This window comes from Oryctolagus cuniculus, chromosome 7, assembly GCF_051225735.1.
Source record: "Oryctolagus cuniculus isolate XC-2025 breed Fujian yellow rabbit chromosome 7, ASM5122573v1, whole genome shotgun sequence".
In the NCBI taxonomy this organism is placed as follows: Eukaryota; Metazoa; Chordata; class Mammalia; order Lagomorpha; family Leporidae; genus Oryctolagus; species Oryctolagus cuniculus.
The window spans coordinates 80,201,011-80,219,718 of record NC_142873.1 but is presented as its reverse complement, the minus strand read 5'-3'; the positions used below and the strand labels follow the sequence as shown (position 1 = coordinate 80,219,718).

Genomic DNA, 18,708 nt, shown 5'->3' with positions numbered 1-18,708 from the left:
CTGTATTTGGGAGCCTTTGTACAGCTAGGTAAAGTTTCCACAATACAAAATATTTGGATTTTAAAATTTACTATTATAAGGGAGAAGACATGGCATTATTCCATGTGCTTAAATGATAACTTGCTTATTGAGTTTAAGAAAAAAAAGTGGAATGAGTAATTGTCACTGCACTAGTTGTAATATTAAATTGGCAAGTTGTAGCATAAAGCTTAAATCTGTGTTTCTCAAACGTGAACCATAGTAATCTAATGCTGCTTTTGTATACTGTAGCTGCTACAAATAGTCTCAGCACTGGACATGTATATTTCTCAAATGAATGCAACCTTTGATGTAGGTGTTTTGATATGCCTCAGAAAGTATCTGAGCGTCTGCGAATTTATTAATCTGGTAATGAAGATACTTCCTGTTCTTTTGTTGTTGTTCCATATTTTCATGTTTGAATTTTAACATTTTTATTACTATTAATTTAAATACAATTTGTTCAATGGTTAAAATGGGGTTGTCAATGAGGAGACTTAAAAACAACCTCATTCATGTAACTGCTTAAGTAAAAACTATATTTTGTGTTCTATGTTCATACATGATGATCATACATTAATGATCTGGATCTCTGTTTAAATATAATTGATGTTGCTTAAAAAATAAAATGCATATAAAAAAGAAAGAAATACCAATACTATTGCAACATGGACATCCAGTTAAATGGAACTGTTTTTACAAAAATAGGAATTTTTTGGTTAATATTTTACCCATGTGCCCTCTGATCATATTTTCTCAAGGTCCTCTCCCAGTCATAATTCAGTTCTCTTCTTCAGGGCCTAACTCAAAGAGTCTAAAACTGAGGTATATGTACTAACTTCTAAGAAGAAAGTCTAGTCTAAAATCTTTTACTGACATGTAAGTCATGCAATAAAAGTCAAATTCCTCTGGGTCCTTAAGTCTTACCAACAAAAAAACTGAACACAAATCATCTAGCATGAAAAGAAATAGCCAAGTTTCCACATTCAGTAATAATCTAAGAAAATTCTTGTGGGAAGACAGAAGGAACAGCATAAGATAGGCACAATGTCCAACACTGTTCAACCCTTACAACAGAAGCTACATTGAGCAAAACACAAATTGATTCCAATGGGGAAGAATCTCTCCTTGCTTTGGACTTGCTATAGGGCAAGCAAACTTGAGGTATAAAAATCCCCAGATGACTAAATAACCAACCCAACTAGTCAAATTCCAAATAGAGATGAAAAAACAAGTGAAAATGCTTTAAAATTTTAGAAATGCTTCATCTCTTTATACGCATGCATGTGGATATTACATATCCACAATGTTAAAAAAAGAAAACCTTAAAAAAACACTTTACAGCAACCTTCCTGACCTACAGGAATCAAAAAATGCCATCACAGTCCCAGACTATGGTTCTTCAATATCTTCCTTAATCCCAACAGTTGTTTTTAAAGTTTTCTTTACTTCTTACATGTGACCAAAGTAATTTTCTACTTGTTGTAATCTAAAATATATTTTAAAATCTTTAAAGAAGTGACTAGTACTAACTCACAAAGAGAATACTCTTAGAAGCAAACACTTCATTTTCCACAACATAAATAAATGGCTCCACATGGAAACAGCAATCAAAGCCAATGCTGACAGTTTTATGTAAGGTCTTAACTAATAAACACAAGATTACTGCAATATGGCCAAGTCTGGCTCAAAGCTTCTAAGATGATAATTTTGGAAGATAAGCTGACAACCTAGGATAGGGCACTGACAACGGGGGAGGCAGGGAATTGTTGGGAGAAGAGTGACAACATGTACTTAAGAGTATAAAGCATTAGTTAGTTGATGGCATAATTCTACAGGGTTTATATTTATTCTGCAAGTGATGGAGGACAATGAAGGGAACAGGTAGAGAAAGAAAAACAGTGCAGGTAAGTTAACAAGTGAGACCACAGACAGAGAATCCAGTAAACAGAACGGACTTATGGTACATTAATATGAAAGACTATTAATCTGTAATTTAAAATACAAACTAATGATATATTTACAAGATGGATAAAACCCAAAACATTACACTGAATAAAAGAAACAATATACAAAAAAGTACATACTACATACATTTATGTATATGAAGTCCAAGTTCAGAGAAAACTAAACTATATTGATAGAATTCAGAAAAATGCTTACCTCAGGGGAAAGGTTATTGAATAGGACAGGAGAAGAACACAAAGAGCTTTCTAGAATAATAAAATATTCTCTATCTTGATGGTGGTTTCATGTGTGAGCACACATGTAAAAAGTCATTCAGCCTTATAGTTTAAAATGCATATGCTATAATAAATTATACCATAAAACAGAAAAAGTTTATATAATTTTGATAGAATATGGCCAAAGTAAACCAGCTTTATTTCATAAGCAATATCACACTTTGAAATCAGAACAAAGGATCTAATAGACATTACACATTTAACTAACAAATAAAATCCTTATAAGATCTAAAAGTACAAAAGTTGGGTCAGCGCCGTGGCTTACTTGGTTAATCCTCCACCTGCGGTGTCGGCATCCCATATGGGCGCCGGGTTCTAGTCCCGGTTGCTCCTCTTCCAGTCCAGCTCTCTGCTGTGGCCCGGGAAGGCAGTGGAGGATGGCCCAAGTGCTTGGGCCCTGCAACCACATGGGAGACCAGGAGGAAGCACCTGGCTCCTGGCTTTGGATCGGCGTAGCTCCGGTCATGGGGGCCATTTGGGCAGTGAACCACCGGAAGGAAGGCCTTTCTCTCTGTTTCTCTCTCTGTCTAACTCTGTCAAATAAATAAATTTTTTAAAAAAGTACAAAAGTTTGTTTTATTTCCCATTTCAAGAAGATACAAGTGTACTTAATAAGGATCATGGAAAATAGAATTAAAATATAAATTTATTTTGGTGCAAATTCGGAAATCCATGTACTTTCATATAAGCAATTATACTGGTAGAAGCAAGTATTTGCTATAATAAAAATAAAACTAAAATATTCTAAAAAAATAAATAATATCCTTCCTAAAGAAAAATGGCTTACTATTAATCAAAATATAAAAATCTTATGTATGGCAAACCCTTCACATAGCGGGTACTATGATTAATAAGGCATGAAAACTACGTAAAAGAATTGACAGCATATTATAATCTCTTCAAACTACCACTGTCATTACTATTACACAATAGCAATAAAATAGCCTCAAGGTACACCTAAACCAACAACTGAGATTATATTATTTAACTGCACATTACTCAATTACGGCACTTCCCATCCTAAACTTTTTTAAAATAAATATTGATATTAGTAAATTTTTTTTAAACTTTTTGACAGGCAGAGTTAGAAGACAGAGAAAGGTCTTCCTTTTCTGTTGGTTCACTCCCTAGATGGCCACCACGGCCAGCGCGCTGCACCGATCCAAAGCCAGCAGCCAGGCACTTCGTCCTGGTCTCCCATGGGGGTGCAGGGCCCAAGCACTTGGGCCATCTTCCACTGCCCTCCTGGGCCACAGCAGAGAGCTGGACTGGAAGAGGAGCAACCGGGACAGAATCCGGCGCCCCAACCGGGACTAGAACCCAGGGTGCCGGCGCTGCAGGCAGAGGATTGCCAAGTGAGCCACAGCGCTGGCTGAGATTAGTAAATTTTTGACAACCGAAACATATGGTTAGTTTACATACAGAAAGATCAAGTTAATTAAAATTCTGTCAGGGTATTCTTTTTACTATGTTTATAACCCGAAGGCATGTTCACTTACCAATAGATAATAAATGTATTTTGTTAACATTTCAACAGTTTATGCTATTGAAAAGCTTTCTTTCACACAGCAGGCCAAAAGTAAATGAGCACAATTTAATTTTTGAAAGTCCGCAGTCTTAGAAAGCTAATCAGAATGAAATATTAGGAAAGTTACTCAGTAAAGACATCCACAAGAAAAATATTAAATAGTAATTTACAATTCTAAACACTATGTAACAGAAAAAAGTCACAATTTGGCAAATCTAACCAACCTGTAGAAGTACTTCATTAACAGAAATAACAGTAAAATTCACAAAAGCAAAGACTACTCATATACTATGTCAGCTAAAGAAGAGACTAATGGAGCAACCTAACATCTCTTACTGAGCTGATGAACAATTTAATATGTGGTTAAACTAAATATCAACTTAATTTTCTAACACATTGGAACAATCATTGGAAACTTACATGCTTTAGGTAACCTCAACACAAAAGGAACACTAACAATTTAGTTCCATAATTTGAAAGTTGTATTTTTACTCCTATCAAATCAACTGGACCAAGAGTGTCAAAAAGCCAATTCTTGGTACTTCAAAATATTATTAAAAACTCTTTGATCCTCGACTTGAAAGTGTATTTTTAAAACACAAACGTTTTGTACTATTCTTACCTTGAAATGCAACATTAAACAAAACAGTCTCCTACTTACCTAGTTTTTGTCTTATTAACATCTCGCTGCAAGAACAATCTCATTCGAAATTAAATCAAACCTGAAAGAATATATGTAAAGAAAACATTGCTTAGTTTTTTGCTTCAAGCTATGAATGACATCTGTGACACACTATTATTTTAAATTAAAAGAGCGAATCAAATCAATTTTTTTTTCTCAGTATAACATGTTTTAAAAAGTGCCCCAAGTAAAACATGATGACTTTAACCCTCAGGAAACTACTGCTTGGGACTTTTCTTTGAGGAACAATAATCTACTTGAATGAAAAACTTTCTAGTTCTCAAAAAACTCCTGAAAGTACTATTTTTTTTTCATTTAATAGTACACCAATGACAATAGTTACAAATCAGTACATAGTTGTCCCCTCAGTGGGGCACTGGTTGCAGAAACACCATGGATATGCAAATCTGTAAATGTTCAAGTCCCTTAATATAAAATGTAGTATTTGCACATAGCCTATACACATTCTTCCATATAAAGCATTTCCAAATTACTTACAATATTTAATACAATATTAATGCTTTGTAAATAAGCATTACAGTTTTGTTAGGAAATAATGACAGTAAGAAAAATCTGTACATGTTCAGTTTAGACACAATTTTTGTCCAAAATGTTTTGAATCTATAGATGAAAATCCAAGGATATGGAGAGCCAATTATAATAAAACACACTTCTTTCCAGGTTAGTTTAATTATTATGTACATACCAGTAAACTTAAGACCATAAAACAACATACAATAATAACATGGAAGTAAATACTAAAAGTAATTATAATAATAGGTAACACTGATTAGGTACTTAAAAAAAGGTCAAACACTATTATTCCAGGCAATAACATGTTATTGATACTCTACTGCTTCCTCAATTTAATTCTAAATCTAGCATAAAATGACTTCTGACCCAACATATTGAAAGTACACTTGCCATAAATTTGCCTACTAATTTTACATTTCACAAATTCTGAAAACTCAGTCCCACCCTAAACACACGTCTTTTCCTTCCTTGTTGTTCTGAATTCTCTCCAAACATGGCACCACCTGCTTACTTCCATTCTAAGCCTAGATTGTTTTAAGTAGTGTTTTACTCCCAAACTCACTATCACCTCAAATTTCCCAAACTCAGTATCATCTCAAACTTGTCTTTCCTAGAAATATGAATAATCCTTTTATATTGTCTATCCTGAACATGTCGTCTCTGGGCTTCAAATTCAATAGTAATAATCAATAATCCCAGCTTTAGCTACCTTCAAGCACAGTATGTTTCTATCATACTACATCTCTTCAATTCTCAAAATGGTCCTATGATCTCTGAGCAGTCATGCCTTTTCACATGATGAATTCTAACTATCTACTGGAACTACTTCCTGTTTCTAACTTTGCCACCACCTTTTTACTTTTAATATTTAGCTCAGCAACCCTGGCAGATCACTCAAATTTCTTCAGCATGTACAGTTAGATCTCAAAAGCAAGTGATCAAAGTTCTATATCAACCCTGTTTACTTGTGTATTTCCTGAACTACACCATAGTGTGAACACAGTGAGAACAGGGCTTCATTTATTTCATCAATTTCATTACCTGGCACATAGCTAAAATATAATATGTTTGATAATTTTTTCTACTGCATCCCAAAATGTACTTAGAATATAAAATACAAGTTAAAACTCAGGCTAATGAGTTTAACTCACATTTTCAAGGACTAGAGGGAAAAAATATGATCACTCTGCATATGCTACTATTACTTCATGGAATAACTTCATCTAAGTGAAAGTGAGAAGGGGCAGGCAGCCATTTGGTCTAGCAGTTAAGAAGCAACTTGGGGGGCCGGTGCTGCAGCACAGGGGGTTAAAGCCCCAACCTGCAACACCAGCATCCCACATGGGCACAGGTTCGAGTCCTGGCTGCTCCACTTCCAATTCAGCTCTCTGCTATGGCCTGGGGATGCAGTAGAAGATGGCCCAAGTCCTTAGGCCCCTGCGCCCCCATGGGAGACCCAGAAGATGCTCCTGCATCCTGACTTTGGATCGGCAAAGCTCCAGTCTTTGCGGGCAAATGGGGAGTGACCAGCAAAATGGAAGATTTCACTCGCTCTCTCTGGCTCTACCTCTCTAACTCTTTCAAATAAATAAAATAATTCTTAAAAAAAAAAAAAAAAATAAGCCACTTGGACTGCATCCCACATAGGAGTGCCTGCTTTGAGTCCTTGCTGCATTCATGATTCCAGCATCCTGCTAATGCACACCTTGGGAGGGAGCTGGGAATGGCTCAAGTAGTTGTGTCCCTATCATCCATGTGGCAAACCCAAACTGAGTTCCTGATTCCTAGCTTCAGCCTGTCCCTAGTCAGCCCTGGCTAGTGTGGGCACTTGGATGGTAAACCAGCAGAGGGGAAATCATTTCTCTGTTTCTCTCTGCCTTTCAAATAAATAAAAAAGCTTAAAACAAACTGATTAAAAGCCTCATATAATCTTTTATTGCATGTTTTAATTAATTTCACTGATTAAGCAGTATCAACATTTTGGTACTAAATGTTTCTATCCCTACAGAAAACAATGTTTGTGTGTCTGAAACATTAGGCTAATTTAAGTATTCAGCTTAAAGAGAAAAGGATTGGAAAGCAAATACAGTGTTAGTACTACTCATGTCAATAATTTGGACAAGTAGTTCTGAAACTTTAATGTGCAGCAGAATCACCTGGAAGGCTTATTAAGCACAAACTGCTATGTCCTTCCTCCAGAGTTTCTAATTTAGTGGGTGCAGGTGGGAGCCTAAGAATTTGCATGCTGATGTTGTTTTGGGGACCAAACACAGAGATCTATAAACCCAAAAGGGTCTAAAGTGCCTAGAAAAGAGGAAAATACTCTCTCTACCCTCAATGCCCTCAACTCCCACCCACCAGTAACTGGACATTAGGACCTCTTACAAACTAATGTATAATTCAAAGTGAGAGCCAAAGTCTACCATAAATTATTGAGAATAACGGGCTAAAAAATGGCCCCACAAAAGATATTTACACTGTAATCTCTAGAACCTATGACTGTTATCCTGTCTGGGGTTGGGGTGGGGGAGGTGAGGAGAAAAGGTCTTTGAAGATATTAAGGATCACAGATTATCTAGATGAACCCTAAATGCAATCTCACGTATACTTGTTAACGGTGTGGGGAATATGCGACTACATACAGAGAAGGTAATGAGAAGATAGAGCAGAAAGTTTTTTTTTTGTTGTTGTTGTTTTTTTTTTGACAGGCAGAGTGGACAGTGAGAGAGAGAGACAGAGAGAAAGGTCTTCCTTTGCCGTTGGTTCACCCTCCAATGGCCGCCGCGGCCGGCGCGCTGCGGCCGGCGCACCGCGCTGATCCGATGGCAGGAGCCAGGAGCCAGGTGCTTTTCCTGGTCTCCCATGGGGTGCAGGGCCCAAGCACCTGGGCCATCCTCCACTGCACTCCCTGGCCACAGCAGAGGGCTGGCCTGGAAGAGGGGCAACCGGGACAGAATCCGGCGCCCCGACCGGGACTAGAACCCGGTGTGCCGGCGCAGCTAGGCGGAGGATTAGCCTAGTGAGCCGCGGCGCCGGCCCAAGCAGAAAGATTTTTAAATGCTGGCATTCAAGAATGGAGGACCTTTCTCTCTGTCTCTCTCACTATCCACTCTGTCAAAAAAGAATGGAGGCATGTATCCACAACCAAGAATGCCAGCAGCTACCAGTGTCAGGAAGTAGCAAGGAATGGATTCTCCTCCAGAGCCTCCAGGGACAGAACAGCCCTGTCAACACCTTTATTTTGGGCCAGAAATACTGATTTCAGACTTCAGGCCTCCAGAATAGAGAATAAATTTGTTGTTTTAAGCCGCCCAGTTTGTGGAAATCCGTTACAGCAACTGCAGGAGCCTAATGTACTGTAGATGACAGGTTCTCAAGGAAATAAATTAGAAGCACTGCTACATAAAGGATGTGAAAGACTGATTTGCACCTCATCCCAACTCCAAAAAAATCATACTGAAACCCTAACCCTCAATATGTCTATACTTGGAGACAGGGCCATTCAGGAGGTAATAAAGTTAGATGAGGCCATAAGGATGGGCTCCTAATCCAGTTTGACTGGTGTTCTAATAAAAAGAGACACATTAAGCATAAACATAGAGGAAAGACCATCTGTAAGGACACAGACCCCAGGAGAAACCAAATCTACTAACATCTTGATATTAACCCTCCAGTCTTCAGAACTGTGAGAAAACAAATTTCTATTCTTTAAGCCACCAGTATGTGTGTATTTTGTTGTGGCAGCTCTTAGACTACTACATATACAAGGATATATAATAAACATGGTTGCCTAAAAACATAAACGTACTTAATGCCATGGAATTGTATGCTTACCAGCAGTTAAAATGATAAATGTTGTAATGTACATTTTAACACAATTAAAAAATGAAAGCAAACACTATACACACGTATCAATTTTAGCTATTTTCCTTTTTTTCTTACTCTGTTCAGTTATATCACAAAAACCTTCAGAAAACTCCTAATTTGTATTTGCTGCCACAAAAACCAAACCAGCAAATTTTTTAAAAATTGATTTAATTGAATGGTGGAGTAACAGGGGTGAGGGGATGCAGGTAGAGGGTTGGATTCATCTGTTAGCTCACGCCCCAAATGGTTGCAAGAGTGAGGTCTAGACCAGACAGGAATCATGAGCCAGGAACTCCATCCAGATATCCCACATGAGTGGCAGGGTCCCAAATACATGGGCCATCATCTCCTACCTTCCCAGACACATTATCAGGAAGCTGCACTGGAAGCAGAGTAGCCAGTACTCAAACCAGCACTCTAGTTGGGATGCTGGCAACAAAAGCAGCATCTTAACTCAATGTGCCAAAACACTGGCCTCAAACCAGTACCAATGTCAGAAGACACATTTCTGAAACTTTTATTTAAGATTTTATTTTTAGTTTGACAAACAATAACTGTATGTATCATATCTTTATGGGATACCATGTAATATTTTGATATGTGTTTACTTTGTGCTATGACTGAAACACAAATTACCTTACACTTACCGCTTGTAATGAAAACATTTGAAATCTACTTTAAGTAAATTTGAAATATACAATGCATTAGTAATTATTATAGCCACCATTCTATACAATAGCTCACTAAAGTTCATTCCTCCTACCTAAACAACATCTTTAACACCTTGATCAACAACTCTTTCCCCATCCAAATCCAGGTAAACATCAATCCACTCTCAACTTCTGTTAAGCATCTGTCTTTACCTGCTTGGCTTATCTCACTTAGCATATGTCCTCCAGATATATCCATGCTGTTGCAAATGATAGAATTCCCTTAAAAAAAAATGCTAAGCTGGCACTGTGGTGTAGCAGGCAAAGCCTCTGCCTGTAGGTGCTGGCATCCCAAATGGGTGCCGGTTCGTGTCCTGGCTGTTCCTCCTCTGATCCAGCTCTGCCTGGAGCCTGGGAAAACAGTGGAAGATGGCCCAAGTGCTCAGGCCTCTGCACCCAAGTGGAAGACCTGGAAGAAGCTCCTGGCTTCTGATCGGCTCATCTGTGGCCACTGCAGCCATTTGGGGAGTGAACCAACAGAAGGAAGATCTCTCTCTCTCTCTCCCTCCGTCTGTAACTCTACCTCTCAAATAAATTACAATTTTTTTTAAAAAAAAATGCTTAATAGTATTCCAGTGCTTATCAATTCATCAATGATAGACATCTCAGTTGTTTCCATTATCTTAGCTGTTATAAATAATGCTGAAATGAACACAGCAGTGATCTTGTCAGCGTACTCATTTCAATTCCTTTGGACAGGTTCCCAGATGTGGGACTGATGGGTGATATAGTAATTCTACTTTTTTATTTTCTGGGGAGCCTCCATTCTGGTTACCTACAATGGATACCTTAATTTACATTCCCACAAACAATGCACAAGGGTTCTCTTTTCTGCACACTCTTGCCAATACTTTTTATCTTTCATCTTTCTAATGACAGAAGTTAGACATATTTGTAAAAGAGATTCTTAAATTTAATTAAAAATACCTTTAGGGGCCGGCGCCATGGCTCACTTGGTTAATCCTCTGCCCACGGCACCAGCATTCCATATGGGCACCAGGTTCTAGTCCCCGCTGCTCCTCTTCCAGTCCAACTCTCTGCTGAGGCCTGGGAGGGCAGTGGAGGGCAGCCCAGGTGCTTGGGCCCTGCACCCACATGGGAGACCAAGAAGAAGCACCTGGCTCCTGGCTTCAGATCGGCGCAGCGCTGGCCATAGTGGCCATTTGGGGGGGAACCAACGGAGGGAAGACCTTTCTCTCTGTCTCTCCCTCTCACTGTCTGTAACTCTACCTCTCAAATAAATAAATAAAATCTTTTTAAAAAATACCTTTAATTCCATACCTTACAAAGAATAAAATAATTAGAAAATTATTTTCATAAGTGCTGGGAGGGAATACAAGAAAATATACGAAGCAACTGGTATAGCTGGTTTTACCACAGCATGATTTTAAAGAGTTGAATACTAAAATGTCAAACATATCCTCCCAAAAATTTACACATTCAAGTCATGATCAAATTCCAAAAGAGGAAAATTCTACAATACATCTGGATCAACACTCCTCAAAACAAATAAGGCCATAAATGACAAAGTTTTTAGGAGTCTAAAAAGAAATGACAAGTAAATGTGATGTGGTATCATGAACAGAAGAACATTAGGTAAAAACTAAGAAGATCTGAATAAATTATACTCTTCAATTAGTTAACACAAAAAAAGTTGGTTTATTAACTGCAACAAATGCAAATATCTAACATAAGCTGTTAAAAGAAAATGAGAGAATATGGGAACACACTACACTACCCTGCTCAAATTTTCTGTAAATGTCTATTAATTTCCAAAAACATTTTAAACATATTGAGAAGACATGAATGTATTTTAGAAATGAAACACTGACAATTCAGAATGGCTTCAGAATTAAATCTAGAAGTGCAAATACACATAAAAAAAAGAAAAGGTCTATAAAAAGTTTATAGAAAACAAATCATGAAGAAACTATGCATGGACTATGGATATGAAAAGAACAAAAGTAAGGACCAAATTTCCAGGGGTCTGATTCCAGGGGTCTGATGGAAATTTTTAGCAAAGAAGTGAAGAAAAAAAAAAAAAAGACAAGGAAAGAAGAGACACCAGTGCAGCCGGCTGCGTGGCACAGCCAACTGCATGGCACAGCCAACTGCAAGCCACCAACTCATCACATCAAGGTAGGCAGAAACTGTCACACACCCTGCCGCTCACAGGTTGAGCTAAGAGGGAATGCCACAGTCATCCACTAACTTTTACTTCAGTGCAGAAAGCTGACTGGAGTCTAAGCAACTGCCTGGCATGGAGCAGGAAAGCTGCATCGCTTTCCCTCCTTCCCCCACCTTCAGAGCACTACACTCCGCAGTGAGAAGTCATGCAGCATGCCCCTGTTCTGCTCCTACCAGCATCATAGAATCAGGGCAACATGTGAAGCAAAGTACAGATCCCCCACATCCTGCAACTGTGGGAGTTTTTGGACATTAGCCCCAGAGCTACACTCATACACTCCAATGAGCCAGAAGGATTCACCTTAGCTTCTGGGGCCTAACACCAGAAGCAGCTCATTAAGAAAATCACTCCCACCCTGAGAGATCTGGGTAACAATTCCACTATACCTTGTAACATCAAGAGTCTAACAAGTTGTTCTAACTTTCCTGGGATGCCACTGGAATCTACCCAGTGGACACAGGGAAGAATGTACCTGCATTTCTCCTCTCTGGATTTACACCCCCCAGAGTGGTATCTCCTGTATACTTCGTAGTTATTCTGTAGGACTGGAACAGGGTTCAGTTCACATCACCTATGGTATTATACACCACAGCAAACAGTTGGGTTCTCCAGCAGGACCTGAGTAAGGGTCTATCTATATATCACACAGTCTAGAGCTACAGCAGTTGGCATCACAAGCCCTGGCATCACTCAGGCTTGACACAAGGACAAGGGGAAGCCACACTTGTCTCCTTCAGCACCAAGAACAAGGCCCTAGCTATTACATTCGTCAGGGAGACTGACACCAAATTCTGTGGACCAAAGACACACAGCCAAGGAAACCTTTATTCATCTCAAAGCCACACTTCTATCCTAAGGAACTGTAGCAGACTAAACCACTGCGTCCTTTACAGACACAGCTGATACTGATTAAGACTAAAGAAATCACTCAGAGTATACTCCTGGGCTCACCCAGAATCAAAGCCAAAACAACAAGCCAAGTGATACCCTGCATTCCAGCTAAACCATAACCTCTTTTCCAATAAAATCTACTCCATAAAGAAGAGATGAGTACACCAGGTGGGCAGACGTAAACGTAGGGACACAGGAGACAGGAAGAAGCAAGGTAGCATAATGCCTCCAAAAGAACACAATAATTCTCCAGAATTAGATCCTGAGCTGAAGGAAATCCATGAACTGAGAGATACAGAATTCAAATTAATGATTGTAAGGAAACTGAAGAGGATGAAAAGAATACAGATAGATTAAGGAAATGGGGGAATCAGTGAGTGACATGAATGAAAATATTACTAAGGAAACAGAACTCATTAAGAAGAACCAAATAGCGGCCGGCACCATGGCAGAAAGAGTGAGGCTGCCGCCGGAGGTGCCGGCACCCAATTTGTGCGCCAGTTCAGGTCTTGGCTGCTCCACTTCTGATCCAGCTCTCTGCTGTGGCCTGGGAGAGCAGTGGAGGATGGCCTGGGTCCTTGGGCCCCTGCACCCATGTGGGAGGCCAGGAAGACACTCCTGCCTTCGAATCAGCGCAGCTCCGGCCATTGTGGCCAGCTGGGGGACTGAACCAGCGGATGGAAGACCTCTCTCTCTGCCTCTCCTCTCTCTGTATAACTCTGACTTTCAAATAAAGAAATAAAAAATCTTAAAAAGAAAAAGAACCAAAGAGAAATTTGAGATGAAATCTCCAATTCGTGAAGTAAAGAATATAACTGAGAACTTTAACAGCAGAATATCCAAGTGGAGGAAAGAATTTTGACCTCGAGCTCAAGAATTTTGAAATAACCCAATCAGACAAAAATAAAGAGAAAATAATTTAAAAGAATGAAGAAAGTCTATGCAAAATATGAGATTCCACTAAATGTCCAAATTTTCGTATTATAGGTATTCCTGAAGGAGAATGAAAGGAAAAAGGCATTGAGAATCTGCTAAATGAAATAGCTGAAAATTTCGCAGGTCTTGAAAGAAACAGGGACAATCAGATACAAGATCAAAGAACCCCAAGCACATTCAACCAAAAAAGTGTTCTCCAAGGCATATCGTTGTCAAATTGTCAAAAACTTTTTAAGACAAGAATCCTAAAGACAGTAAGAGAAAAGCAACACATTCTATAAAGGAGAAACAATTAGATTACCATCAGACTTCTCAGTGGGAACCCTACAGGCCACAACAAAATGGGAGGATATAGTCAAGATTTTAAAAGAAAAAAACTTTCAACCAAGAATATTATATCCATTACAGCTATCCTTTAAAAGTAAAGGAGAAAATAAGTATTTTCCAGATAACCAAAAACAAGAGAATTCACCATCACCAAACTAGCCTTTCAAGAAATTCACAAGAGCAGGTAGAATCATTATCCAATCAACCACATGACAGGTGTTAATTGTTATCTGTCTATACTACCCTTGAATGTAAATGAATTGAAAAGACAGGTTGGTTGAATGGGAGGAGGTGAAAAAAACCCCAACTCCACTATATGCTGCCTATAAGAAACTCACTTCACAAAGATACACACAGACTAAAAGTGAAGGGTCAGAAAAAGATCAGGTAACTTGAAACCAAAAGCAAGCAGCCATAGCTATCCTGATATCAGATAAAATAGACTTTAAATTCAAAACTGTAGAAAAAGATAAAGAAGGATATATTTTTTGATAAAAAGTCCAATTCAGCAAGAAGCCATAGCAATCATAAAAATCAACAACAACTGAACACTCGTAAAATCTTGGAAATTCAACAACATGTTACTGAATGATCAATGGGTCACTGAAGAAATTTAAAAAGGAAATTAAAAAATTTCTTGAAATAAGTGAAAATGAAAACAAAACATATCAGCCGCCAACGGAGGCAGCACAGCCGCCCTGTCTTCCAGGGCCAGCATGAGTGCCATGCAGCGTGGTGGAGCAGCTGAAGCTCCAGGCCAACGTGGAGAGGATCGAGGTCTCCCAGACGCCAGGTGAGCTTCAGCAGTACTGCATGCAGAACCTGTAGCAAGGAAACCCAGCGGGAGGGCGAGCCAGCCGGAAGCAACCCCTTCTGGTGTGCTTTACTCTGAGGACCGTAGGGAAGAAGTTCACTGAGGAATGCCTTCAAGCACAATGACGAATGACTGCCTCCAAGTTTCTAGAAGACATTTTCTGCAGCCAAACGACTTTTAGACATTTCAGACTTCCAAAGACCTACAGAAAGGAATGAGTTTCTACTTAAATAACAGAATCCAGTGAACGAGTAGAGTTTTCAATAATAATGGCCTGAGTGGTGGGGTGAAGTGCTGTATATTAAGATAAACAAAACCTTTACCACCAAATATACCAAGTCACACATCCTCTGTGAAAATGTCTGGTGTTTCTAAGCCTAGAATATGTTGTATGTGCTATTTACATTTCAGGAAGAAAAACATTTTTGTTTATTAAACAAGTGAATATTTGTAAGTTTTTTATACCATAAAATTTTTTTCTCATGAATTTACAATCACTAAGAAAATATAAAATTAAGGGGCAGAGTAGGTTTTACTAAGCAAATGATGTCTTGATTTTTCTAAATGAGAAAACTGTTTCACTTTTAACACTGAATGAGGGAGATGTTTCATAGCAAATTTGTTTGGAAAGATTAATGTTATGTTGTGTATTAGGTTGCCCCATTCTGTGTGTGAAGCAGATTTGATCTTTGTCTTAAGTTCACTTACTTTATAGCTGTAACCATACTTTTAAAAAATGCCATTTAAAATGTGACCTACATACAGATCATTGCAAATGGTTAAAAACAATGTAATGTGAAAATATTATAACCTAAAATAATTCTTCATGTTACAAATGTTCTACTTTGATGATGTGCCTTTGAGTTAATGTGGGACACTTTTAGGATACTTTGTGTTTTAATGTTTGAAAAGCTTGGAAATAAAAATTTCTGCTTAAAAAAAAAAAGCAGTGTTAAAAGGTAAGTTAATAACATTAAGTGCTTACATGAAAAAAAAAGAGAAATGTCTCAAAGATCTAATGATGCATCTTGAAGACTTAGAAAAACAAGAACTAAACCCCAAATCAGCAGGAAGCATGAAATAATAAGAATTGGAGCAGAAATAAAGTTGAAACTTAAAAAAAAATTGAAGATCAACAAAACAAAAAGTTGGTGTTTTGAGAAGATAAACACAAGAGATAAACCTCTAGCCAGACTAACAAAGAAAAAACTCAAATAAAATTAGAGATGAAAAGGGAGACTTTATCATCAATACTACTAAAATACAAAGCATCATAAGAAACTACTATTAAGAACTATATGCTAATAAAGTGGAATTTCAAAGAAATGGATAAATTCCCAGATTCATATAACCTACCAAGATTAAATCAAGGAGCTGGTGCTGTGGCATAGCAGGTTAAAGCACCAGCCTGCAGTGCCAGCATCCCATAAGGGCACTGGTTCTAGTCCTGGCTACTCCACTTCCTATCCAACTCTCTGCTATGACCTCAGAAAGCCATGGAAGATGGCCCAAGTCCTTGGTCCCCCAAACCTGCGTGGGAGACCCAGAGGAGGCTCAACTCCGGCCATTGCGGCCATTTGGGGAGTGAACCAACGGATGGAAGACCTCTCTTTTTCTCCTCCTCCTCTTCCTTCTCTGTGTGTGTGTGTGTGTTAGTGTGTATGAGTGTGAGTATGTGTGTGTGTGTGTCTACCTCTCTCTGCAACTGTCAAATAAATAAAATAAATCCTTTAAAAAGATTAAATCAAGATAGACAACCTAAACAGACCATAACAAGCAATGGGATTCAAGCAGTTATCAAAAGTCTTCCATGAAAGACAAATCCAGGAAGGCTTTACTTGAAGGCTTTACTACTGAATTCTATAAAACATTTAAAAAGGAAGTAACTCTAGTACTCTTCAAACTATTCCAAAATATTGAACAGGATGGAACTCTGCCAAACTCTTTTTATGAGGCCAGCTTTACTTTTATACCAAATCTAAACAAAGACACAACATCAAAAAAAAAAAAAAAAATTACAGACCTATATCCTTACTGAACACAGATGCAAAGAGTCTCGACAAAATAGCAAATCAAATCCAAAACCATATCAAAAATATAATACATCACAATCAAGTGAGATTTATCACAGAAATTCAAGGACGGTTCAATATTCACAAATCAACAAACATCATAAATCACAACAGAATGAAGAACAAAAACCATATAGTCATCAATAGATGCAGAGATAGCATTTGATAATATTCAATATCTCTTCATGATAAAAAAAGAACCCTCCATAAATTAGGCATAAAAGAAACATTTCTCAAAATTATAAAGGCTATTCCACAAACCAACAGCCAATAGCATACTGAATGGGGAAAAGCTGAAAGCATTTCCTCAGATCTGGAACAAGACAAGGATTCCACTTTCACCTTTCTTACTCGATATTGTACTGGAAGTTTTAGCAACAGCAATTAGGGAGGGGAAAAGAAAGGGTATCAAAATTGGAAAAGAGGAAGTCAAATTATCCATGAAATATTGTTGTGAATGGAAAAACCTCAACACTCCAGCAAACTACTGTTAGAATTGGTAAACCACGGGGCCAATGCTGTGGCTCAGTAGGTTACTCCTCTGCCGGCAGGGCTGGCTTCCCATATGGGTGCTGGTTCTAGTCCTAGCTGCTCCTCTTCCAATCCAGCTCTCTGCTGTGGCCTGGCAAACAGTAGAAGATGGCCCAAGTCCTTGAGCCCCAGCACCCACATGGGAGACCCAGAAGAAGCACCTGGCTCCTGGCTTCGGATCGGCACAGTTCCGGCCTTTGCGGCAATTTGGGGAGTGAACCAACAGAAGGAAGACCTTTCTCTCTGTCTCTCCCTCTCACTATCTATAACTCTACTTCTCAAATAAATAAAAATCTTTAAAAAAACAAACAACTGGTAAACCAATTCAGTAACATTTGCAGGTTACAAAATAAACATATCAAAAACAGAAGCTTTTTTTGTATGCTAATGAACTCACATAAAATCAATAAAGAAACCCCATTCACAACAGCCAAGAAAAAAATATTTAGGAATAAATTTAACCAAAGAAGTGAAAGATCTCTAAAATTAAAATTATCAAACACTGATGAAAGAAATCATCAAGGACACAAAACAATGCAAATAGATTCCTTGCTCACAGACTGGAAGAATCAATATCATTAAAATGTCTACCTACCTAAAGCAGTCTACGGATTCAAAGCAATCCCTATAAAATACCAATGACATTGTTTACAGAATTAGAAAAAGCAATCTTAAAATTCACATTGAATCACAAAAGATGCAGAATATTCAAGGCAATCCTGAACAAGAAAAGTCAAGCTGGAGGCATCACAATATCCAACTTCCAAGCATACTACAAAGCTAATGTAATTAAAACAACATGGCATTGGCATAAAAATTGATAGATCAGAGGTACAGAATAGAGGGCCAAGAAATTAATCCACATACATACAGCCAACTGATTTTTGACAAAAGTGCTCATACCAAACAGTGGAGTAAGAATAATCTCTTTAACAAATGGTGCTAGCAAAGCTGGATGTGTATTTACACAGGAGAATGAAATTAGAGCCTTATCACTCACCATATACAAAAATCAACTCAAGATGGATCAAAGATGTAAATTTAAGACCTGAGACTATGAAGTTGCTGGAAGAAACTGTAGGGGAAACACTCCAAGACACTGGTGTGAGGGAAGTCTTCTTGGACAAGACCCCCCAAAGCACAAGATACAAAAGCAAAACTAAACAAAGGACTATATCAAACTCAGAAGCTTTTGCACAGCAAAGGAAAAGACCAATAGTGTGAAGAGATAGCCATTAGAATGGGAAAACACATTTGCAAACCACCTATCTGACAAAGGATTAATATCCCAAATATGTCAGCAACTCAAAAAACGCAACAACAAAATATCAATCCAGTTGAGAAATGGGCAAAGGACTTCAATAAAC

At 38.2% G+C, this 18,708-nt stretch overlaps 1 protein-coding gene across 30 annotated transcripts in view; it reads right to left on the bottom strand.

Moving 5' to 3' along the window:
* ZNF644 (zinc finger protein 644) overlaps nt 1–18,708 on the bottom strand; it is a 116,116-nt gene that overhangs the window by 70,896 nt on the left and 26,512 nt on the right. For 22 of the 30 annotated variants that reach the window (XR_011390582.2, XM_008264899.5, XM_008264904.5 and 19 more), the window contains one exon: nt 4,451–4,511. The exons of 1 other annotated variant lie outside the window; for it this stretch is intronic. Coding sequence is in view for 18 of the 29 variants with exons in the window: in XM_008264899.5 (XP_008263121.1) it covers nt 4,451–4,494 (44 nt within the window). In the remaining 11 variants the exon portion in view is untranslated. Of the gene's footprint in view, nt 1–3,760; nt 3,887–4,450; nt 4,512–18,708 lie in introns of all 30 variants that reach the window. 7 more of the 30 variants (XM_070078079.2, XM_070078065.2, XM_070078078.2 and 4 more) reach the window with 1 other exon arrangement.